Below are 27,102 nucleotides of genomic sequence, written 5' to 3'. Positions count from 1 at the left end.
TTTTTCCCATTCCAAAGAAACAAGAGATATTTATGCAAAGGGAATTTCTGCCATAATACATCCTTATTTCATGGCATAAGTACATTGGAAAGGAAGGATTCAGTGGGTTTCCTTATATGTAGTCAAGAGATTTCCAAGCTCCCAAAAGAGGTAATGATTAAGTACACAAAATTTTGTGTATGTATATATGCATATATGTAAGTTTCAAGCCTTTTTTGAGACAGTGAGTTTCTGGTTTATGCAAATTTAAGACATTATTTTCGCAAATCTATTTTACAGACCTTTTCAGAGGCAATTAGATTTAATGCGGATTACGGAGTTTTTGAAGTAGTTAACAATGCTCCACAACTTCTGGAAAAGCAACTGAAAAAAATTCTACAAAACCAGCAACCTCGAAATCCCATCTATGATGTTGTAAGGAAAGGAAAGAATGATATTAAACCTGCTCAGATGAACACCCCTTATGAAAATGAGACCATTAATGTCAACTACAATATTATGGTAAGAAAGTATATTTGATAAATATACTGGATAAATAAAGCTTTAGGTAAGGTTAACATGAGGGTCCTTGGGCTTGCCTTTCTGAAATGTAACTAGATTTATTAAATTTTATTCTACTTATACATTGAATTTGTTAGTAGCAACTAACAATCTTTAGCAAATCATCTTTTTTTGTGTCAAATGGCCAATTTGATCTAGCAGTTTTGTTGATATTTGATTTTCAATATGAGAAGATTCATGTAACTTGCTTTCAATACTTAGGATATGAGGTTAACTTGGGGGAACTAAAAATACGTATATCCTTTAGATGCACTCTAGAAAATGTGGGTACAAAGTAAATTTATCTCCTTTGGGTTATATCCTAATAAGCAGTTGGAAATTATTATTTCTGACCCTCAGGTTAGGCTATGTGGCTCTTTCCTCCCTGGTATTAAGTTCTACTCTCAGTTTCTGGATTTTGTCTCCTCATCATGAGGTTAAAAAACAAAACAACGAAACAAAACACCTGGGTTCTAACATTGGTTCTTTAACTTACTAGTTCTGTGTTTTTGAACAAATCATTTTGATGAACTTTATTTTCATCACCTGTCAAATGATACCTTCACTACCTACTACTTAGGTTTGTTGTGTGGCTCAACTAAAAATAAAATGAATATTAACATTTTCCATAATTTGAAGTGTCTGATGGAACTAAGCTAGAATATGTTCAACACTTAAAACATTGCTCTCTTCCAGCTTGACACTTCTTCAATACTCCTTTTACTGAATTCCAATATATTTTGTCTTTATTTACTTTCATCAAATTAAATGCATTAATAATAATAATAATAGTATTTAAAATATTTCTATAAATACTAAAAAAAGCTATGTCATAACACTGTCTTGAAGTTTAAACAAGGAAATATATTCTGATCTATAAAGCACTATGTAAATTATTACAACATTCATTCATGATAAAAAGCCTCAACAAACTAGGTTTAGAGGGCACATACCTCAGCATAATAAAAGCCATAGTGAAAAACCCACAGCTAACATCATCCTCAATGGGGAACAAGTGAGAGGAAGGAGACAAGGATGTCCACTCTCACCACTTTTATTCAGCATAATACTGAAAGTCCTAGACAGAGCAATCAGACAAGATAAAGAAAGACAAGGCATCTAGATTGGTAAGGAAGAAGTAACACAATCACTATCTGCAGATGGCGTGATACTATATATAGAAAATCTTAAAGACTTCACCAAAAAACTACTAGAACTGATCAATGAGTTGAGTAAAATTACAGGGTACAAAATTAATATACATAAATCTGTAGCATTTCATGCAAACTCATTCCTAATAAAAACTCATTAAAAAATAAATTACTTAAACTATTAAAGGCTACCCCAAATCAATAGTAAACACTGTAACCATTTCCATTAGATCATAGGAAAAAAAATATATCTTCCTTGCAATTCAAAATTATTTTAGACTTCTGGTCCATTGGAGTTGGTGGCCTGCAAGAGCAGTTTAGGTACCAGGTGACAGCAGAGGCCAGGCTGGAGTGGTTGAAGGTAAATCGTGAGAAAGTGTGACAATGCCTATTACTTGAGGAATTTTTAAGTATTGTAACAAAATGAAGGAAGTTCTGCTCCATCACAATGAAATAAGACACATCTTCACAGCTTTTGACAGGCACTATTGTGGATATTTAACTTTGGAAGATTTCAAGAAAGCATTTAGGCAGGTGGCTCCCAAGTTATCAGAAAGGACTGTTCTGGAAGTATTCAGGGCTACTTCAACCAACAAATCAAAGCACACCTTGGGAAGGGTCCAAAACATTACTAAGTGTAGGGAGATAAAGTAACAAGAGTCACAACAACAAAGAGCAAGTAACACACTCCAAAAAACACCTCCTGAAGGGCCCTGGAGAGTGTATGACCCTTCTTTAATTTAGTAGTGCTCGCAGGTGCAGGACACATAACAAGCTTTTAAAACACATAAGGGACAAAACTAGCCAAAATGATGAAACAGGAGAATTCTCCTCAAAAGAAATTCCAGGAAGAAATGACAGCTAAAGAATTCTGAAAGCAGCTAGGGACAAATGGACCTTAACTTACAAGGATAGACACATAAGGGTAGTAGCAGACCTATGTACTGAAACTTGGGAGGCAAGAAAGGAATGGCAGGAAATTTTCAATGTGCTGAATAGGAAAAATATGCAGCCAAGAGTCCTTTATCCAGCAAGCCTGTCATTCAGAACAGATGGAGAGATAAAGGTTTTCCCAGATAAACAAAAACTGAAGGAATTCATCACCATTAACCCAACCCTACAAGAGATCCTAATGGGGACTCTCTGAGTGGAATGTTGCAAAGCCTGCAAAGGACCAGAGACATCACTACAGACAAAAAACCTACAGATAACACAATGACTCTAAATCCATATCTTTTAATAATAACATTGAATGTAAATGGACTAAATGCTCCAATCAAAAGACATAGGGTATCAGAATGGATAAGAAAAACCAAGACCCATCTATTTTCTGTCTATAAGAGACCCATTGTAGACCTGAGGACACCTTCAGATTGAAAGTGAGGGGATGGAGGACCATCTATCATGCTACTGGAAGTCAAAAGAAAGCTGGAGTAGCCATACATATATCAGACAAACTAGATTTTGTCTGTAACAAGAGATGAAGAAGTAGCCATATGTATATCAGACAACGGCTGTAACAAGAGATGAAGAAGGGTATTATATCATAATTATAGGGTCTATCCATCAAGAAGAGCTAACAATTATAAATGTTTATGCACCAAATTTGGAACACCCAAATATATAAACAATCACAAACATAAGCAATCTTATTGGTAAGAATGTGGTAATTGCAGGGGACTTGAATCCTCCACTTACAGCAATGGACAGATCATCCAGACAGAAAATCAGTAAACAATGGCCCTGAATGATACACTGGACCAGATGGAGTTGACAGATATATTCAGAACTTTTCATCCTAAGGCAGCAGAATACAGATTCTTCTTGAGTACACATGGTACATTCTCCAAGATAGAACATATACTGGGTCACAAAACAGCCCTCAATAAATATAAAAGAATTGAGATCATATCATGCACATTTTCAGATCGCAATACTATGAAACTTGAAATCAACCGCAGGAAAAAATTTGGAAAAACCTCCAAATTACATGGAGGTTAAAGAATATCCTACTAAAGAATGAATGGGTCAACTAGGCAATTAAAGAAGAAATTAAAAACTATATGGAAACAAATAAAAGTGAAAACACAATAGTCCAAACCCTTTGGGATGGAGCAAAGGCAGTTCGAAGAGGAAAATACATTGCAATCTAGGCCTATCTCAAGAAAAAAGAAAAATCCCAAATACAAAACCTAACAGCACACCTAAAGGAACTAGAAGCAGACTAACAAACTCCAAGGCCAGCAGAAGAAGAGAAATAATAAAGATCAGAGCAGAAATAAACAATATAGAATTTAAAAAACCAAACAAACAGTAGAACAGAGCAATGAAAAAATAAAATTGATAACCCCCTAGTCAGACTTCTCAAAAAGAAAAGAGAGAGGACCCAAATAGATAAAATCAGGAATGAAAATGGATTTATCGCAACCAATCCCTCAGAAATACAAGCAATTATCAGGGAATACTATGAAAAATTATATGCCAACAAACTGGACAACCTGGAAGAAATGGACCAATTCCTAGACACCCACACACTAACAAAACCCAAACAGGAAGAAATAGAAAATTTGAACAGACCCATAAGTAGTGAAGAAATTGAATCACTTATCAAAAATCTCCTGACAAATAAGAGTCCTGGACCAGATGGCTTCTCAGGGGAATTCTGCTAGACATTTAAAGCAGAGTTAATTCCTTTTCTTCTCAAGCTGATCCAAAACATAGATATGGAAGGAAAACTTCTGGACTCATTCTGTGAAAACAGCATTACCTTGCTTCCCAAACCAGAGAGAGGCACTACATAAAGGGGAATTACAGGTTAATATCCCTGATGAACATGCATGCAGAAATTTTCAACAAGAAAATTCAGCAAATCAAATTCAATAGCATATAAAAAGAATTATTCACCATGATCAAGTGGTATTCATCCCTGGGCTGCAGGGCTGGTTCAGTATTCACAAATCAAAGTGATACATCACATTAGTAAAAGAAAGGATAAGAACCATATGATCCTGTTAATAGATGAAGAAAAAACATCTGACAAAATATAGCATCCTTTCTTAATAAAAACCCTCAAGAAAGTCAGGATAGAGGGAACATACATTAACATCATAAAAGCCATATATCAAAAGCCCAAAACTACTATCATCCTCAATGGGGAAAAACTGAGAGCTTTCCCCCTGAGATCAGGAACATGATGTTGATGTCCACTCTCACCATTGTTGTTTAACATAGTGTTGGAAGTCCTAGCCTCAGCAATCAGACAACAAAATAAACAAAAAGTCATTTAAGTTGGCAAAGATGTCAACCTTTCGCTTTTTGCAGACGACATGATACTCTACATGTAAAGCCTGAAAGATTCCACCAAAAGGCTGCCAGAAGTGATACACGAATTCAGCAGAGTCGCAGGGTACAAAATCAATGTACAAAAATCGGTTGCATTTCTATACATCAATAATGAAGCATCAGAAAGAGAAATCAAGAAACTAATCCCATTTACACTTGCACCAAGAACCATAAAATACCTAAAATACCTAAACCTAACCAAAGATATTAAAGACCTGTATGTTGAAACTATAGAAAGCTTGTGAAGGAAATTGAAGAAGACACAAAAGAAATGGAAAAACTTTCCATGCTCATGGATTGGAAGAGTAAATATTGTTAAATGCCAGTACTACCCAAAGCAGTCTACACATTCAGTGCAATCCCAATCAAAATTGTACGGCATTCTTCTCAAAACTAAAACAAACAATCCTAAAATTTGTATGGAACCAAAAAAGACCCTGAATGACTAAAGTAATACTGAAGAAGAAAACCAATGCGGGAAGCATCACAATCCCCGACTTTAGCCTCTACTCCAAAGCTGTAATCATCAAGACAGTATGGTATTGGCAGAAAAATAGACATATAGACCAATGGAATAGAATAGAGAACCCAGAATTGGGCCCACAAATGTATGGCCAACTCATCTTTGACAAAGTGGGAAAGAGTATCCAACAGAAAAAAGACAGTCTCTTTAGCAAATAGTGCTAGGAGAACTGGACAGCAGCATGCTGAAGAATGAAACTAGACCACTTTCTTACTCCATATACAAAAATAAACTTAAAATGGATAAAGGACCTGAATGCGAGACAGAAAACCATCAAAACCCTAGAGGAGAAAGCAGGCAACAACCTCTTTGGCCTCAGCCACAGCAGTTTCTTGCTTGACACATCTCCAAAGTCAAGGGAATTAAAAGCAAAAACGAACTATTTGGAACCTCATCAAGATAAAAAGGTTCTGCACTGCAAAGGAAATAATCGACAAACTAAAAGGCAACCGACGGAATGGGAAAAGATAGTTGCAAATAACATTATCGGTTAAAGGGTTAGTATCCAAAATCTATAAAAAAGTTACCAAACAACACCTGAGAAACAAATAATCCAATGAAGAAATGGGCAGAAGACATTAATAGACACTTTTCCAAAGAAGACATCCAGATGGTCTTTACACATGTAAAGATGCTCAACGTTACTCATTATCAGGGAAATACAAATCAAAACCACATTGAGATATCACACCAGACTGAGTGGCTAAAATTAATAACTCAGGAAACAACAGATGCTGGTGAGGATGTCGAGAAATGGGAACCCTCTTGCACTGTTGATGGGAAGGCAAACTGGTGCAGCTGCTCTGGAAAACAGTGTGGAGGTTCCTCAAAAAATTAAAAATGGAACTACCTAATGACCCAGCACTACTAGGAATTTATCCAAAGGATGCAGGAGTGTTGATTCATAGGTGTACATGTACCCCTATGTATAGCAGCACTTTCAACAATAGCCAAATTATGGAAAGAGCCTAAATGCCCATCAACTGATGAATGGATAAAGATGATATGGTTTATATATACAATGGAATACTACTTGGCAATGAGAAAGAATGAAATCATGCCATTTGTAGCAACGTGGTTGGAACTGAAATAAGTCAGTCAGAGAAAGACAGATATCCTATGTTTTCACTTATATGTGGATCTTGAGAAACTTAACAGAAGACTTTGGGGGAAGGGAAGGGGAAAAAATAGCTACAAACATAGAGGGAGGGAGGCAAACCATAGGAGATTCTTAAATACAGAGAACAAACAGGGTTGATGGGGTGGGGGAGAGAGGAAAATGGGTGATGGGCATTGAGGAGGGCACTTGTTGGAATGAGCACTGAGTGCTGTATGTAAGCGATGAACCATGGAATCTACCCCAAAAACCAAGAGCACACTCTACCCATTGTATGTTAGCCAATTTGACAATAAATTATCTTAAAATATTATTTTATACTTCCTAGACAGAACTTCAGCACAATAAATATAAATACTATCAACTTGCAAGAATAATCTGGATTATCTTTATTTGCAAATGAATAAATGGACTTAAATGGTTTTTTAAACTGAAATATTACAATAAAATCCAGGAAACTTTTTATGTGAACTAAGCATATGAACCATCTTCTGAAGAAGCCAAAACCTCTAGAATCTTCAAAATAATAAAAAAACAAACCTGGATACCAAAATTAAAATGTTCATATGTTAGGAAATGACATAAAGTTAAAAACTAATGATTTAGAAAAAAATTTTGCAAGTATGAGGAAATGTATTTTATTGAATTTCTTACCAGGCTTATTCAAGAAAAAGACACTTAATCCAATAGGATAACTGAAGTAATTCAACAAACTATGAGAGTAAATAAAATGGAAAATGAGCAAATAAAGGTGTTTAATCACAAAAATTGTCAGAAATTTATAATTATAAATACAGTCATATTTTTAAGACATTAAATTGGCCTACACTTTTTAAAAAAGTTTTATTTATTTTGAGGGAGAGAGAGAGAGCATGTGGGCATGTACAGTGAAGGGGCAGAGAGAGAGGGAGAGAATCCCAAGGAGGCTCTGTGCTCACAAATGGTGAGATCATGAGCTGAAATCAAGTGTCAGACACTTTAACTGACTGAGCCATCCAGGCATTCCAGCCTACACTTAAAAAAAACAGTAATGTCTAGTGTTTGTAGAATATTAATTGCTACAATCTTTGGGAATTAACCTGGCAAAATCAATTAAAATGAAAAGTACTATGATTTATACATGGAAAGCCATGTAAGGATTTATCCCATAGAAGTAAATTTGTATTATAGGAGTTATACTACAGCATTGACTTAAGTAGTATAAACTTGAGTAATATATATATAAACTATATATTTATCAATGGAAGAACTATGGAATATTATATGACTATTTCAAGGATTATGTTTGAGCTGTCTGTCATCCTGATGCAATAGACATATGTTGTACTGTTCAATGAAAAAAATCAAGTTGTAAATGAAAGTGTATAATGTGATTCAGTTTTTATATAAACTAAATCCTACATATGTGTTCCAAAACATCTGTTGCATTCCCATACACTAATAAGAAAGTAGCAGAAAGAGAAATTAAGAATCGCATTTACAATTATACCAAAATAATGAAATACCTAAGAATATACCTAAGCAAAGAGGCGTAAGACCTGTACTCTGAAAACTATAAAACATTGATGAAAGAAATTGAAGGAGATACAAATGGAAAGATGTTCCATGCTCATGGTATGGAAGAACCAATATTGTTAAAATGTCCATATTACCGGAGTGCCTGGGTGGCTCAGTCAGTTAAGCATCTGACTTCAGCTCAGGTCATGATCTGCCATTACTGAGTTTGAGCCCTGCTGGCAGGCTCAGTGAAACAGCTCAGAGCCTGTTTCAGAATCTGTGTCTCCCTCTCTGCCACTCCCTTGCTAGCACTCTGTCTCTCTGTCTCTCAAAAACAAATAAATATTAAAATTTTTAAATGTCCATATTATGCCGTCTGCAGGTTTAATGCAGTCCTTATCAGAATACTAATTACATTTTTCACAGAACTAAAACAAATGATAGCAAAAACTTGTGTGGAACGATTAAAGACCCTGAATAGCCTAACCAATCTTGAGAAAGAACAAAGCTGGAGGTGTCACAATCCCAGATTTCAAGATCTACTTCAAAGCTGTAGTAATCAAAACACTATGGTACTGGCACAAAAATAGACACATAGGTCAATGGAATTGAATAGAGAGCCCAGAAATAAACCCACCTTTGTACGGTCAATTAATGTACAACAAAAGAGGCAAGGATATACAATGGGGAAAAGATAGTCTCTTCGACAAATTTTGCTGGGAAAGTTGAACAGCAACATGCAAAATAATGAAACTAGACCACTTTCTTACACCATACACAAAAATAAACTTCACGTGGATGAAAGACCTAAATGTCAAACCTGAAACCATGAAACTCCTAGAAGAAAACATAGGCAGGGGCACCTGGGTGGCTCAGTTGGTTAAGCGTCTGACTTCGGCTTAGGTCATGATCTCATGGTTTGTGGGTTTGAGCCCTATGTCGGGCTCTGTGCTTACAGCTAGCTCAGGGGCTGGAGGCTGTTTCAGATTCTGTATCTCTCTTTCTCTCTCTGACCCTCCCCTGCTCATGCTCTCTCTCTCTCTCTCTCTCTCAGAAATAAATAAAACATGAAAAAAAAAAAAAGAAAATATAGGCAGTAATTTCTTTGACATTAGCCATGGAAACATTTTTCTATGTATGTCTCCTCAAGCAAGGAAAACAAAACAATATTAAACTAGTAGGATTACACCAAAATAAAAAGCTTTTGCACAGTGAGGGTAACCACAAAACAAAAAGGCAACCTACTGAATGGGAGAAGATACCTGCAAATAGTATATCCAGTAAGAGGTCAATATCCAAAATGTATAAAGAACTTATACAGCTCAACACCAAATAAACAATCTGATTAAAAAATGGGCAGACGGGGCAACTAGGTGACTTAGTTGGTTAAGCATCCAATTTCAGCTCAGGTCATGATCTCATAGCTTGTGAGTTTGAGGCCTGCATTAGGCTCTCTGCTGACAGCTCGAAGCCTGGAACCTGCTTCAGATTCTGTGTCTCCCTATGCCTCCCTCCTCTCAAAAATAAATAAACATTAAAAATTTTTTAAAAATAGGCAGAGGACTCTGAAAAATAGTATGGAGCTTCCTCAGAAAGCTAAAAATAGAACTACCCTCTGATTCAGCAATTGCCCTACTAGGTATTTACCCAAAGGACACAAAAATAACTGATTCAAAGGGATACATGCACCCTGATGTTTATAGCAGCATTATCAACATTAGCCAAATAATGTAAACAGCCCAAATGTCCATCAGCTGATGAATGGGTACAGATGTAGTATAAATGTACAGCGGAATATTATTCAGCAATAAAAAAGAATGAAATTTTACCATTTGCAATGATGTGGATGGAGCTAGAGAGTATTATGCTAAGTGATATAAGTCAGTCAGAAATAAAAATACCATATGATTGCACTCATTTATGGAATTTAAGAAACAAATGAACATAGCAGGTGAAAAGGAAACCAAGAAACAGACACTTAATTGTAGAGAACATGCTAATGGTTACCAGAGGGAAGGTGGGGGAAATGCGTGAACTAGGTGACAGAGATTAAGGAGTGTGCTTGTTGTGATGAGCACTGGGTTTTGTGTGTAAATGTTGAATCACTAAATTCTACACCTGAAACTAACATTACACTGTATGTTAACAAACTGGAATTTAAATAGAAGCTTGAAAAAACTAAAATAAAAAATGGGCAGGGGACTTGAACATACATTTTTCCAAAGAAGACCTATAGATGGCCAACAGACACATGGAAATATGCTTCATATCACTAATCCTCAGGAAAATGCAAATCAAAACTACAATGAGATAATACCTTACACCTGTCAGAATGGCTAAGATCAAAAAGACAAGAAATAGCAAGTGTTGGCAAGGATGTGGAGAAAAAGGAACCCTGATGCACTGTTGATGGGAATGCAAATTGGTGCAGCCACTGTGGAAAACATTATGGAGGCTCCTCAAAAAATTTGAAATAGAATTACCATATGATCCAGGAAATCCACTACTGCATATTTGCCCAAAGAAAATGAAAATATTATTTTGAAAAGATATATGAACCCTTATGTTTATTGGAGCATTATTACAGTAGCCAAGGTATGGAAGCAGCCCAACTATCCACCAATAGATAAATGGATAAAGAAGATGTGACATCTGTGGCTGAATATTAGCCATAAAAAAGAATGAGATCTTTGAGATCTTGCCATTTGCAACAATAAGAATGGTCCTAGAGGGTATAATGCTAAGTAAAATAAGTCAGAGAAAGACAGCTGCCATATAACTTCATTCATATATGGAATTTAAGAAACAAAATGGAAAACAACAAAAAGAGACAAAAAAAAACCAGACTCTTAACTATAGAGAATAAGCTGGTGGTTGCCAGAGGGGCAGAGGAGAGGGATGGGTGAAATAGGATTAACAGTACATTTAAAACTGTGATATAATGTATAGATTGTTGACTCCTGAAACTAATATAACACTATGTTAATTATACTTCAGTTTTAAAAAATGGACTTAGGATCTGAATAGACAATCTCCAAAGAAGATGTACAGATGACAAAAATGCATATGAAAAGATGCTCAACATTAATTATAAAAGAAATACAGCCAACATTGGGAGATGGGGGTGGGGGAATAGGTGTGAAATGGAGAGTGAGTATGAATGTGTGAGGTTTTCTGGAAGATGTTGAAAATGTTCTAAATTTGATTGTGGTTTGTGAATATACTAAAACCATTGGATTATGCATTTTAAATGGGTGAATTGTATGGAATGGAATTGTATGGAATTCTGTCTCAAAGCTGTTATAAAGAAAAGGTAGTGTGCATGCAAACACACACATACACAAATCTCAATGAACTGTTTCTACACACCTATTAGAATGGGTAAAATACGCAATGCACATTGACAATACCAAGTGCCAGTCAGGATGCAGAGCAACTGGAATTCTTACATTGTTGATGAGAATTCCCTTTTGGAAAACAGTTCGGCAGTTCTTTCTAGGTTAAACGTATACCATTCTACCCATCTATCCTACCCTCGCATTTTACCAAAGAGACGTGAACAGTCTGTTCTGTTCACATAAAAACCTCTATGTGAAAGTCTGTAGTTCCTTTATTTACAATCACCAAAAGCTATAAGAAAACCAAGTTTCTTTTAAGTGGGGAGTAGCAAAGTGTGGTTCATCCATACAGTGGAGTGGTACTCAACTGAAGAGGAATGAAGAGGAAGGAACTAGTGATCCATCTAAGAACATGGGTCAATCTCAAATGATGATGCTGAATGAAGGAAGCTACATACTCTATTGATATCAGTTGTATGCCACTTTGGAAAAGGCAAAACTGTGGAGAACCAATCTGTGGTTGCCAGGCCTGGGGTTAGAGGGTGTCACTGAATGCAAAGTAGCCTGAAGAAGTTTGGAGAAAATTGGAACTATTCTATATCTTCACTGTAGTCATGGTTATATGACTTAAATATTTGTCAGAACCTTATAGAACTGTTTACTAAAAAGAATGGATATTACTGTATGTATTTTTTTTTTAGTTTTAAGGATTAAGTAATTTTATCTTAGGTAAATCATTTTTGTGTTTTTTTGGTAAGTATTAAGTTGTCATTTTATGTCTGACAAGATTGTTCTGTATTATTTTGTCTTTATTTTATTAAAAAACTTTAAATGTTTATTTTTGAGAGAGAGACAGAGCATGAGCGAGGGAAGGGCAGAGAGAGAGGGAGACACAGAATCTGAAACAGGCTCCAGGCTCTGAGCTGTCAGCACAGCTTGAGCCCATAAACTGCGAGATCATGATATGGGCTGAAGTCAGATGCTTAACCGACTGAACCACCCAGGCACCTCTGTATTTTTTGTCTTTATATTTTTTACTTATTTGTAAACACCTTAAAGGAACTTTCTGGCAGTTTGACTAAAAGACTTTTCTTCAATTTTTATTTTATTCCTTTTAAACTTTGCATTTCATTTCATTTTTGGGTCAGATAGATGCAAAGATATTCAAAAGGGGGTGGGTTATCAGTGAACTGTTCAGTAAGTAAATATTAGGCAAATTGATTATGTGTGACTGACTAACCTTGACAATCTTGTAGGATTCTTCAAGGGTGTGTATCGATCTTTATATGTAGTCTGGTGCCTTTCTGTGATACACTGAATGCATTGCTAATGAAAATTCAAGAGTCCTGTATGGTTGTCAGTGTGTAGCATATGTGGAGACATATTTAGAGTTTTTCTAAGTACAAGATCCAAGTGTCCTTCAAATCTCACTCAAACAATAAGACCATCCACAAGATGTTACCTTTCAGGTTCTGCTGCTTCCAAAGTTTCTCCTATTTTTCATTACCCAGAGGATAGTTTTGGGTAAGGGCAAATGAATGCTTTTGGCTGAATGGTTCCCTCAGTCATTAGTGAACCTAATGACTTCATGCCACATGCCAGGCAGTGTTGAGCACTGGTGGACGCTCAGGAACGTCAGCTCATCAGATGTCGGCAGTACTACCATGTGAGCCTTTAACCTCCTCACTGGAGTTAGCAATGGTCTGTGTTGACTGATGTTAATATCACAGCACACCTTGTTGCTTCAGCAGATGGTCAGTGGAAGTCACATAAACGCAGACACCCTTGCCTCACTGAGATGTGCACCTTACTGGTTGTTTTACTTATCCAGTAGCATTGGTTTCGTGTTCAAAGTACTGACCTTCTGTAGAATTCCGGAAAACTGAATATAAGACAGAAGAGAATCAATAGTGAGTAAATATTTTAGGATGAGCAGCAACTCAGTAACTCTTCCTTGAGTTTGCATGGCCCTCACAACCTCAGAGCTTCCCTCCATTCCTCAAATCTCACCCTGTGATCTAGTCATACTAAACTTATCTCCTGCCCATGTCCCTTCACCAGGCTAATCATGCGTCAGGTGAAAGAGTGAGTGGCATATTCTGTGGGAAGCCTTTGCTGGTTTTTGTGCCTATGTGCCCTCCCACAGAAGCCTGAACTTATGGCAGTTATAGTGCTCTGTTATTTTTGCTTACTGAATTACCTGGAAACTCCTTCAAGGCAGGGCTTTCTTGCTAACCTTGGTATCCCCAGGATAGTGCCTGGGGATGGTAAATATTTAACCAAAGTTTTTAAAATTGGAAGGACCAGGGGCCTGTAGTGATCATAGTGGGCTCATCAAGACTCTGGTTAGCTCTTTTCCTGTTTGTGATTACTTTTAACCCATTCTATGACTGAAAATACTGAGTGACTTTTTTTCTCATGCCTTCTCCTCTAATACCTTACTTAACTTCTCTGAATTCAATTTGTTAATCTGTGAAGTGGGGCTACTAGTTGATGCAGGATTGTTGAGAGAATTAAAGAAATACCAGAAAGCAAGCAGTGGCTTCAAATGTGTGACTCGGAGGTCCTTGCTCTCTCTTGTGCGAACAGAAGGTAGAAGCAGGGCTCTTAGAAAAAGCTGAGGTCATTATTGCTCTATTGACTAGTCCTTCGTTGTCTTGAAAGGTGACTTTCTTTGACTCATTTTCTTTTTCACTTGTACCCTCATAGTGTCTCAGCCGTGAACAAGGTATTAAGTGGATCAAAAAAGAAAGACTTCCAGCATTTCTGGAAAGTGATTGCTACTTTGAATACAGGTATTGTAGTCCCATCAAAAAACATATCTGTTAATTGCCTGAGTTTTTTTCACCTCGAATCATTTTTTTCTGTACTTTCTTAATAGAATTGTATACCTTTAAACCTACCGGTGTTTATATCCTACCTGCTATGGTATGCAAGTGATAGAGCATTTGTAAAAATCACTTAACTTTTCCAAAGAGATCTCATAGAAACAGTACCTAATAAATGTATTTTAGTTGTGCTTCTTTGATCAGTATGTTTTTAAAATTATCTACTTGTGATAATGGTATTTATGTGCAGGCTGTTTAAAACTACAAGTGTGTCATGAAAAAGAATGTCAGAGTGGGCCAAATTTTTCTTTTATGTTCCTGGACTTTTAATGTGTAAGTACCTAAACATTCTGAAATTTAAGTCAAATCTGACCTATACTTAGAACCATCATTTTGAAAATCAAAATAAAATAAATTATAACAGAATAATTATTAATTAGTTCTGTGGATAAGCCATTAATTTTAGCAGATCCTAAGAGAATCAATAAGAGAATCATTGTGCAGAGTTAGGAGATTGGTTTGAATACATAAAATAACATTGTAGGGGTTTTTTTTTCTGAATTCCACCATATTTGAAACATATTTCAAGTTTGTATGATTTCTAAAATGCAGATTAGCCAAATTGGTCTCACAAGTACGATGGAGCAGATCAGGCACGAATCTTACACTCGATGCAGATTTTTCCCCCTGGGTCCTGAAGAAACCACCCAGTCCACCACCACCTGACACTGAAGAAGAAAATGTTATAATTATGAAAAAGTTCTACATTTCTCTTGGTGAGGTAAAAGTATGAGTGTTTCTTCATGATTTGGCACTTTAAGGAGACTTCTCATCTTAGGGATAGGAATTTCATTTGTACCACTTGAACAGGGGAAAGGATTTCAAGTACTTCTAAAACAGATTTAGCAAAACCTTTTGTGGATTTATGCTGACTCATTTGCTTTGCCTTCCTTCACCTGATATGTAATTGGTATTATCATCCCCATGCGTGCAGAGGAACAAATGCGAGATTGAAGAACATGCTCACTGTCGCCTGGGAAGCAAGGAAGGGTTACTTGAATTATATCCATGGTTTCATTGTTCATTCCAAAATTTTCATCATTTGGAGTCTATAATTTTTGTACAAAATAATGATAATTTGGGTCTTCTCCTCCCGCTTGTCAAAATTATTCCTCATTAGCAAAATGCATTCCTGTGTAACCATTATCAGATAATTTTGTCAGAAATGTTGCATTGTATGAGTGCTGTAGAAGTTTAAAAGAGATCTAACCTCGAATCAAATGTCTTTTTGGAGAGTCACGGTGTAGTAAAAACTGTCCTTTGGTCTCTGGCCTCTAATTATCAGCTCATCTTTCTGGGAACACACTTCCTATGCATAATTCTATACAAAACCAGGAATTGCAAATATGTGGCCCATGTGTTGCTGTTCTCCTAGATTCCATTCATCACAGACATTGCTAATCAATTATGGAATTTTCCTGCTGAGCTGGGACTTGGCTTCAAATTCTTTTCAACCCAGCACTCTGGGCAAGCACTTTCAATTGATCAAAGATGTCATACATGAGGAAAACTATATGCCATCTCTGTTGGAATAGATGGACTTATTCTATCTTACTTGACCTTTTTTTTTTTTCATGTATAGTTCCTATTTAATTCTGTAGTTTGGCATTTTTATCAGTAGTATTTGGCAAAAAAAATGTTTGAAATTTGCCAGTTGCATTATTTCCACTGACCAATGCTAGGGATATACTAAAAGCGTATTTTTCTTCTCTCTTATACTTATTTTTAAGTATTTTTTCTTTTAATTTGTGTGTTATAGAAATGCCAGGAGTGTCTTAAAAATATGTTCTCATAGTATAGGTCAGTCAGTAAACATACAACAGGAAGAATCAATCTAGGGAAATAAGATTTGATTCCTTACATGTAAATTAAATCAAATGTGAGAGTAAAATTTAAGCTATTTTACTTTTACTGTTTTCTGTGATGAAAAGAAAACTCGTTTCTGCCTACTTGATGAATACTTTATCTAAAATCTTCTTAATAGCTTCTGAACTTTGAGGATTCAAATTTCTTTGGATCCTTAAATCATTTCAATCATGACTATAGACAAAGATGAATCTTTATGATGATAATTCATCTTTATGATCATTAATTTCTTTGAGTCCTCATTTATACCATCTAAACACAATGGACTCATCTCTTTAAGAATATTAAGTGGACTATATGTGTGTGACTGTTTTAATGTGTGACTGACTTCTTTCTCTCTTTATTTTTACTCTGCCATCTTTTCTGTGCAATTGAAATAACAAGGATTGTTATGTGTTGGTCTCTCTCAATTCCCTGACAGTTTCTTCATTATTTTGACCTTGTCTCAGTGCTTGGAAATATAGTGCTTGGAATACAGCAGTCACTCAATAAATATATATTAAATGAATATATAATTAATAATAAATAACTTGGTTTTAAAGGAAGGAAAAGAGGGGACAAAGGCAATTAGAGTCTGTCAAAGCTTTTATCCACCTAGGAAACCTTATGTCTAAGAGGGGCAGTGACTATATATATAGGTGGCACTTGTCACTTCTCTCTCTCTCATTTTTTTGGTCTCTTTGTGTGGCCTGCCTTGCCCTGCCTATTAGGGAACAATACCTCTTCCATTTGAGCCTTGCCTTTTTTGTGAGTATTCCTGAGGCTAAGGGCCAACCAGCTCTGACTAGATTGGAGAAAGGAGAAATGAAAGTAATACTGGGGGCGCCTGGGTGGCTTAGTCGGTTAAGCGTTGACTTTCGCTTAGGTCATGATCTCGCAGTTCGTGGGTTCGAGCCCCGCGTCGGGCTCTGTGCTGACTGCCAGCTCGGAGCCTGGAGCCTGTTTCAGTCTGTGACTCCCTCTCTCTCTGACCCTCCCCTGCTCACGCTCTCTCTCTCTCCTAGAAATAAATAAAACATTTAAAAAAAAGAAAGTAATACTGGACACTCCCTTCTCTGCTTCTGTTGAACAATTGGGATTGTTTTAGAAAAATCATGAGGGCATTATTGAGAGAAGCAGGCAGAAGAATTTTCCCAGGAAAGCTGAGATAACAGCTTCTCAGGCCTGGGGTTCTGGAAGCTGAGGGTCAGTTTGGGAATTAGTCAGCTGGCTTGAGGTACACAAAGTCAAAGGAAACATTGAAGGCTGTATCCAGAGACCGCTGGAATTAGGAATCAGTCTTTGAGAAGCATACAATCCAAGCAAAGCTGTGAAAACTGACTCTAAGGCAAAGGGGCAGTTGAGCTTGGAGAGGTTTTCAGTCCTCCTGAGAATAAGTCTTTCATATTAGGGAGGCCTTGTAAAAAACACTGAGCCAGATCAGACAGAATTAGGGGCGTGAAATAATTGGGAAGTTGTAAATGGGAGTAGCTGGCAAAAGATGTAGCCAAGGACTGATGAGCCACGTGACTACCCAGGATACAGCTGGAGGGCATGAATCTCTAATGAATTCAGGAAGTGGGGTTGCATGCCTCTGGTGGGAGAGTAGAGAATTTGATGGATATTGGGCTTATTGTTTTCTTCTGGTGACCTAATTATGCAAATAATCTGAATAAAAATTCCTTCCCATTATTCTCAGATAATGAATTTTTTCTGTGGACAGCATTCTTTTCTTTGATGGCATAATTTTTCCTTTTATATTGTATTATGCACATCTAATATTATCCTAATGGTATGTCAAGGTCTGTGATTGGAAGAATACTGCTAATTTTACATTAAACAAAGGTGCTCCTTTCCTCCTAGGCCACCTATACTCAAACGAAAGATTGGTTTGCATTGGCAAAACAAAGTCTGCAAACAGTATCAACGTTTTCATTACCATCTTGTGTACTCCACAGCAAAACTGAACTACCAGTTATTTCATCTGTTTCTGGTAAGCAGAAAGGACAAGAATGATTTCAGAACTCTTTTTTCTTTAAGTTTACTTATTTATTTTGATAGTGAGAGCTTAAGTGAGGGGCAGAGACAGAGGGAGAGAATCCCATGAACTGCAAGGTCATTACCTGAGCTGAAATCAAGAGTCAGATACTTAACTGATTGAGCCACCCAGGCTACCCTCAGAACTCCTCTTTAAATCTTTTTTTATTGTTATAGGGGTGTCTGGGTGGCTCAGTCGGTTAAGGGTCATGTTCTCGAAGTTGGTGGGTTCAAGCCCTGTGTCTGGCTCTGTGCTGATAGCTCAGAGCCTGGAGCCTGCTTCGGATTCTGTGTCTCCCCTTCTCTCTGTCCCTCCCCTGTTCATGCTCTGTCTCACTCTATTTCTCAATAATAAATAGATGCTTAAAATTTTTTAAAAAAATAAAAATAAATCTTTTTTCATTGTTCTAATTTTATTACACTACATTTAGTGGTGGAGAGAAAAATCATCTCCATCCCCATCTCCCCACTCACTTCACTTTCTGCTGGTTTTTTAGAGGTAGCTTGTCATAGCAGAAAGAAGATGGGTTAGATGGGTAATACATAGTAGCTGTGTGGCTTTTTTAAAGTTATTCCACTTCTGAGAGTCTTTTCTCATCTGTAAGATTAGAATCGTGACATACTAAATGTATAGAAAAGGCCTGGCCTAGTGCCTGGTACTTCATAGGCAGTCAGTAAATGTTTGTTTTGTCTTTATGTCCTATGACAATTTACAAATTCTTATTATTAAGCCTTTGAAATTAAGTGGGTGCAAATTTTCTTTCCTCTTGAAAGTGTATAGTCATACATACAACTTGAATTTTCTTTTTGTTTTTAAGTTGAGACTGTTTTTCTCCTTGAAAAGTATTTCTACCATGGGGAACTTTTGTGAATGATACCAACTTTTCAGAAATGGGGTCATTAACATGATATTGCTAGAGAAAAAAAAATATCTAACAACATGATTCAGGAGAGGAACATAGCAGTTCCCTAATAGTTGTTAACTAATTATTTGGAAGAGTGTAAGTAAGCAGCCTCTGGGGGACAATAAATCTGGATTCTTTAGAATGGAACCTAAATCTAGGCAAAGAGGAAAATCATCTCCTTAATTTGAACATAGCTGAATTTATAGGTTTCTTGCTGTTTCCCCCAAATAGTAAAGTAGAAGATTGGAGAGCAAAGATGGCGAAGACGGTAAACAGGAAGAGAAAGGGTAGCAGGAAGATGGTGAACAGAAATGCTAGCCTTGCCCTTGCCCTCCACTTCTGTGGGGTTGAGTGTACACCCTGTGTCCTTTCGTAGGCTTATGAAAGTCTGATCTCTCAATATTGCAGAAAGTTAGTATCTTAATTTTCAATAAAAATGATAATGAAATATCTCTAGTTCACTGAGATTTGAAAACTATGACTTGAGAAAATGGCCATTGAGGTGGGGCACAGATGACAACAGAGTTTTCCTGATCCATGGCATTTTAAGGGGTAGATTTGCCATGGGAAATAAAGCACTGACATCAGTTCTTTCTCTGATTTCTAAAGAAGGAGAAAATAGGAGCTAAAGACTATTTAGAAAAAGTATAAAACAATCCATTTGTATTTGTAACCCTTTATAAGTATGATAGTAATTGAATCTTTCTGATAAAATAGTGAATTTTTAAAAATGTTTATTTATTTATTTATTTAGAGAGAGGGTGGGAAGGAGAGAGAGTAAACACACAAGTGGGGAGGGGCAGAGAGCAAGGGAGAGAGGGAATCCCAGGCAAGTTCTATGCTTAGTGGGGCTCGATCCCATGACTGAGACCATGACCTGAGCTGATATCAAGAGTCAGATACTCAACAGACTGAACCACCCAGGTGCCCTCAAAACGGTGAATTTTTAAAAATGACTGATATGACCCCAGTTCTGATCTGTTCATTGACTGTCTTATCATTAATGGTAGCTAGTTTTATTTTATCATACGGCATGAAATATTAGAATACATACAGTTGCTTAATGTACATATTCTAATGTTTAATAGATTTCGCTTTTATATATTACATCACCCTAAAATATTACATTTTTAAAGTGCATAATATCTTTTTGAAGATCTCTGTATTAGTGATGTGAAATATTTAGTTCATCTGCTACTAGTGTCCCTTTTTATGTCCAGGGAAGACATAACCAATCCTTTGGGCAGTTTTTTTTTTTTCTCTACTCGTACCAAATGTGGCTTTAGAACTCCCTCTATGTGCACAAAGTCTCTGCCCGTGACAGACCCATTTACCATGCTGGCTCTACAACATCTAGTTAATGATAAAAACACCTTTGTATTCATATCTGATCTAATAGCCTTTTACAATTTAATACAGAAAGTTCTATCCTTGATGATGGAATTCACCCAAGGACAAAACGGGACTCATCTGAAACCACTAGATTAATTTCTCATTTTGAAGAAGAAGAAAATGGGTCTGTATGTCTACAAGACACTCCTTCTCAAGCCCTTCTAAGAATATACCTTGAAAAACAACAGGATGCTGATGACGGCCTTATATTGCATTTCTCAACATACGAAGAATTTTTAAGATCTTATATAGCCTTTATTTTGAGAGTAGCAATTTACCACATTTTTGAAGAGCCACTTAGAGAAAGCCCAGATTTTATAAATTTCAACAAGGTAACAGAAGTGGTGATTGAGGAAGGTTTTGAGCCTATCCTTGGCAGGAATGTTGTGTTACGTGAAACATTTCAAACCTATGTCAAGTCAGAAGAGATGTTAGAACAAGCAAGTTCAAAAAGTGAGAGCATTGGACCAGAAAGCAGGGCTGATTGGTGTGTTTCTCACAAAGCTTATGATATTGGCAATAGAAAAGAGTTTGAAAGATTTAAGAAATTTATAAAAGGTACATTAGGAGAGAGATATTGGTCGTTATGGATGGATATTGAGAGATTAAAAGTTCTTAAGAACCCTGGAAGACATCAAAGGTAAGTCTATTTTTTACTTTTCAGTAGTTTTTTTAAGAAAATTATGGAATATTAGTTTGGGTCATTTAAGCACACACAGAAGCCTGGAATAACTATAAAAATGTAATTTATACTTTTAGAGGAATTAATATTTACTTTTTTAAATTATAGTAACATTGATTTCTCTATTTCTAAGATTTCATAATTTTCAGATACAAATAGTGGCAATTGCTCTGGGTTTGCATAATGTTTCTCCTCATAGATTCTAAACTTGCTTTCAAATCAGTCATTCTATTTTATTTTATTTTTTGAATATTTATTTTGAGAGCAAAAGAGCATGTGTGTGCCTGTGCATGCATGTGAGCAGGGGAGGGTTCGAAAGAGAGGGAGACAGAAACCCAAGCAAGCTCTGCACTCTCAGCACAGACCCCAGTGATGTGAGGTTGATCTCACGAACTGTGAGATCATGACCTGAGCCAAAATCAAGAATCAGATGTTCAACTGACGGACTCACTCAGGCACCCTTATTCTATTTTGTTTTTATAATATTCTCATGATTTATTTTCATAGAAAAAGATAACTTTTCAGTATATAACCACACTGGCTTAAGATACCTTTTATAAAAGGTGCCTTATGCCATTGTAAGAGACTACTGATCCTAACAGCCTGCTCTGTTAACAAATCCCATGATCTTTAGTTGGATGCCACTTAGACATTCATATCTGAATAAGATATCTCCTAGCTATCATACTGGATATCCTTTAGAGCACCTCTTAGATATCTGATGGATCCAGGTCCTTGTTTGGATGTTTTAGATTATATAGGTCTTAAGAAACTTACAAGGACCCTGCTTTAAGAAAGTTTTTATCCTGTGTTCTCCTTTCTGCTCTGAAGCAGATCAACTACAGTAGACTGCAATTCCCAGTAAGGGTTTGACCGAGTATGTACTAGTGACTGGGTTATTCCAGTTATTTCAATGGCATTCAGTTCATATAGCTCATTGTTGTACATGCTTATAAGATCAGGGGTTACCAAACAGTTGATTATGAAGCCTTGACCAGATTGATGATGGAGTGGAAAGCCACTACCACCTTTCAAGACATGTTAGGGAAGATATATACAAGCAACCTACATAAATTCTTCAGGATTTACTGTATTGGTTCCTATTATTGCAATAGCAGATTGCTATACATTTAATGGCTTTTAAAGCAATGAACATTTATTCTGTTAAAGTTCAGAGGTAGGAAGTCTAAAATGGGTAGGCAGGGCTACATTCCTCCTGGAGGCTCGAGGGGAGAGTTTTCCAGCTTCCAGAGTTCACCTATTTTCCTTAGTTCATGGCTTTTCCTCCATCTTCAAAGCCAGCAACATAGCATCTTCTTTATGGCCTCTGCTACTGTCCTCACATCTTTTCTCTATGATTGGCCCTCCTGCCTCCCTCTTAGAAGGACCCTTGTGATTATATTAGGGCCACCTGGATAAGCTAGGTTAATCTCAAAATCCTAAGCACATCTACAGAATCCCTTTGACGATGTAAGGTAACATTCAGAGGTTCTGGGAATTAGGGCATGGATATCTTTGGAAGGCCACTGTTCAACCTACAAAAAATACCGTTCTTATTTCCATTATTGTAAGAAATATTTTTATCTTCACATTGCTATTCCTGTAATTCAGTGTTGGTTTTGAGATAGTTCATTACTTGTCTGAAACATTTTAGAAGTGAAAACATTTGGCTTGTTGAATATTGTAGCACTGTGTGTGTGTGTCTCATTTTAGACATCTTGAAAAGATGAAAAAATCCTATTTAGTGAGCAGTGGAGATTGCTACCTTTCTGCAGAAATATTATCAAAATTTAAACTGCTAGATGCATCTCAGTGGAATGAAGAACACTTAAGAAATATTCAGATTGAGGTTGTAAAACCCTTACTTCTCTATTGGTAAGAAAAATAATGTGAATTAAACTTATTTGCTTTTACTTTTCCTAGGCTAATTTCAAGTTATACTTTTTTGTCTTACTGATTTATAATTTATGGAGATTTAAAATGACAAGATTATCATATTTTTCACCTTCCTTAAAGTACTCACCCTTAAAGTAATTCAGGTGTTTGGGGGAGGGGTTTAAATCCATAATAAGAGTGGACAGTATTTAAGCTCCATTTTAACTTTGTGAGCACACTACCCCTGACCATTTTCTGGTCAGTATCTCATCAGTGTGTGTGTGTGTGTACATCTTGAAAAAGTTACAGATTTATCATCTCAAGAAATATATTTTGAGCACTTACTATAGACCAAGTGCTGTACTAAGGACCCTAGGGTAAAATATAGACAAATTTAGTGATTACAATCTAGTAAAAGGAACATACATGGGAAATGAGTATAATAAAAGAAAGTGTGGTGATCACACAGGATACAGAGGAGAGGTAACGTTTAACTTGACACTTGAAGGACTCTAAATAAGGAAAAGAGAGGGGACACAGTGGAGAAAATTGTGTATCATTTGAAGGTCATTGAGCTGTCTTGTGGCTGTGATGTATCTGATTATGTTACTTTTCTGCTTGTAATCTTTTCCCATAGCTTTCAGTGCAGAGTTCAAATGCCTTAAATTAGCAAATAAGGTTATCATAATATGTCCCTCACCCACTTTTCTGGCATCATCTCCCATCTAGGTATTCCAGGTTACATATATGTTTTACACTTTTCCATATATAGATAGAATGTTGTTTTTCTGTTTCTTTTTTTAAAAACTTAAACATTTTCACTCTTACCATTGTTATTTAACACAGTACTGGAAGTCCTAGCCTCAGCAATCAGACAACAAAATGTGATTTTAAAAAGATATCTAAGTTGGCAAGGAAAAGTAAAACTTTCACTGTTTGCAGATGACATGATACTCTATGTAGAAAACTTGAAAGACTATATCAAAAAACTGCTAGAATGGATATCCAAATTCAGTAAATTCACAGGATAAAAAATCAAGGTATATAAATCTGTTGCATATCTATACACCAATAATGAAGCAGCAGAAAAAGAAATCAAGTAATTTATCTCATTTACAATTGCACCAAAACCAATAAGATACCTAGGAATGAATCTAACCAAAGAGATAAAAGATCTGTACTCTGAAAACTATAAAACTCTGATGAAAGAAATTGAAGATGACACAAACAAATGGAAAGATATTCCATGCTAAATTTGGATTGGAAGAACAAACATTGTTAAAATGTCTATACTACCCAAAGCAATCTACACATTTAATGTAACCCCTCTCAAAATACTACCACCATTTTTCACAGAGCTACAACAAATAATCTCAAAATTTTTATGGAACCATCAAAGGTTGCTTTGGCAACCTTGAAGAAGAAAAGCATAACTGGAGGAATCACAATTTCTGGACTTTAAGTTATATTACAAAGCTATAGTGATCAACAGTATGATACTGGCACAAAATACACACATAGATTAACAGAACAGAATGAAAAACCCAGAAATGAACCCACAACTATATGGTCAATTAATCTTCAACAAAGCAGGAAACAATAATCAATGGAAAAAAGATAGTCTGTACAATAAATGGTGTTGGGAAAACTGGACTGCAACATGCAAAAGAATGAAATTGGACCTCTTATATTATACACAAAAATAAATTCAAAATGGATGAAATACCTTCATTTGAGACAGGAAACCGTAAAAATCCTAGAGGAGAACATAGGGAGTAACCTCTTTGACATCAGCCATTGCAACTTCCTTCTAAATATGTCTCCTGAGGCAAGAGAAGCAAAAACAAAAATAAACTATTGGGACCTCATAAAAATAAAAAGCATCTGCACAGAAAAAGAAACAACAAAAGTAAGAGGCAGCCTACAGAATGGGAGAAGATATTGCAAATGATATTTCTGATAAAGGGTTCATGTCCAAAATATATATAAAGAACTTATAAGACTCAACATGCAAAAAATGAATAATCCAATAAAAATGGGCAGAAGACATGAATAGACATTTTAACAAAGAAGACATACAGATGGCCAAGAGACATCTCAATTAAAAGATGCTCAGTGTCACTCATCATCAGAGAAATGGAAGTCAAAACTGCAACAAGATAATACCTCACAGCTGTCAGAATGGCTGAAATAAAAAACCCAAGAAACAAAGTGTTGGCAAGGATCTGGAGAAAAAGGAATCCTCTTCCACTGTTGATGGGATTGCAGACTGGTGCAGCCACTCTGGAAAACAGTATGGAAGTTCCTCAAAAAGTTAAAACTACAACTACCTTGTGATCCAGCAATTGCACTTCTTGGTATTAACCCAAAGGATATAAAAGTACTAGTTCTAAGGGATCCGTGCACCCCAGTGTTTATTGCAGCACTATCTACAATAGCCAAATTATGGAAATGGCTCAAGTGTCCATCAACTGATGTATGGATAAAGAGGCAGTATAGATATATGGTGGAATATTAACTATAAAAAAGAATGAAATCTTGCCCTCCGCAATGGCATGGATGGAGCTAAAGTATTATGCTAAGTGAAATAAGTCAGTCAGAGAAAGAGAAATATTTTATGATTTCACTCATATGTGGAATTTAGGAAACAAAAAAAACAAACAAAGGGGAAAACATTAGAGGGGGGCAAACCAAGAAACAGACTCTTAATCATAAAGAACAAATGGATGGTTATCAATGGGAGGTGGGGGGGGATTGGTGAAATAGGTGATAGAGATTAAGAGAGTACACTTGTGATAGGTACTGATTGTTGTGTGGAAGTGTTGAATTACTATATTGTACACCTGAAACTAATATTAAACTGTATGTTAACTCACTGGAATTTAAATAAAAACTTAAAGAAAAGAAAGGAAAATATAAATAAAAACAAATATTTAAGGCATACATAAAGGTGTAAATTATAATGGGTACCCATGTGTACACCACCCAACTTAATAAAATATTACTGTACAGTAGAAATGATTTTTAATTTAACTTTTTATTTTGAAGTCATTATAGATTCACATGCAGTTGTAAGAAATAATAGAGAGGATTCTGTGTAGTTTTTACCCAGTTTCCCCTAATGGTAACATTTTGTGTAACTATAATCTGATGTCACAATGAGGAAATTGACATTAATATAATTCACCGATCTTTTTCATATTTTACCAGTTACACATACACTTCTTTGTGTGTGTGTGTATGTGTATAGTTAGGTCTATCCAGTTTTATTACATTAGAGATTCACGAATTTGCCACTACAGTCAAGACACAGAAGTTACCACAAACCTCCCTTGTACTGCCCTCTTGCAACTATGCCCACCTCCTTCTCCTCCCATCCCTAACTCCTGGAAACCACCAACCTATTATTTAATGAAATAATACAATATGTAATCTTTGGGGACATCCTTTTCTCATTCAACATGATTCCCTTGAGATCCATCCACGTGGATGTGTGTATCAATAATTTTTTTTGCATTGCTAAATAGCACTCTGTTGTATGGATGTTACACATCCATTCACCCACTGAAGGTCATTAGGGATGTTTCCACTCTTTCACTGTTACTAATCAAGTTGCTTTGAGCCTTCATGTACAGGTTTCTGAATGAGCATAAATCTTCATTTCTCTGGGATAAATGTCTAAGAGAAAGATAACTGGGTCACATGGTAAGTCTGTTTTTAGTTTTCAAAGAAACTGCCAAATTATTTTCCAAAGTTGGTATATCATACACCAGCAGTGTAAAAAGGATCCAGTTTCTGTGCATCTTTGCCATTGTTTGGTGTTGTCACAATTTTCTATTTTTAATAGAAAATTCTAAATGTGCACATTCTGTGCGCAGTGATATCTTGTTGTGTTTTTACTTTGCCATTCTCCAAAGATAAATGATGCTGAACATCTTTTCTTTTTTTTTTTTTTTTTTTTTTTTTTTTA

At 36.1% G+C, this 27,102-nt stretch overlaps 1 protein-coding gene across 2 annotated transcripts in view; it reads left to right on the top strand.

Annotated features, from left to right (window-relative positions):
- RGS22 (regulator of G protein signaling 22) overlaps positions 1 to 27,102 on the top strand; it is a 134,771-nt gene that overhangs the window by 32,773 nt on the left and 74,896 nt on the right. Inside the window, exons 4-9 of one of the 2 annotated variants that reach the window (XM_039233859.1) lie at positions 280 to 501; positions 14,218 to 14,303; positions 14,949 to 15,117; positions 18,105 to 18,234; positions 20,603 to 21,215; positions 22,971 to 23,132. In XM_039233859.1, coding sequence (XP_039089790.1) covers positions 280 to 501; positions 14,218 to 14,303; positions 14,949 to 15,117; positions 18,105 to 18,234; positions 20,603 to 21,215; positions 22,971 to 23,132 — 1,382 coding nt within the window. The remainder of the gene's footprint in view (positions 1 to 279; positions 502 to 14,217; positions 14,304 to 14,948; positions 15,118 to 18,104; positions 18,235 to 20,602; positions 21,216 to 22,970; positions 23,133 to 27,102) is intronic. The other variant, XM_039233860.1, reaches the window with a different exon arrangement.

The sequence above is a fragment of the Hyaena hyaena genome, unplaced genomic scaffold (assembly GCF_003009895.1).
Source record: "Hyaena hyaena isolate Hyena2069 unplaced genomic scaffold, ASM300989v1 scaffold_79, whole genome shotgun sequence".
Taxonomy (NCBI): Eukaryota; Metazoa; Chordata; class Mammalia; order Carnivora; family Hyaenidae; genus Hyaena; species Hyaena hyaena.
This window is presented reverse-complemented; position numbering and strand designations above follow the sequence as displayed.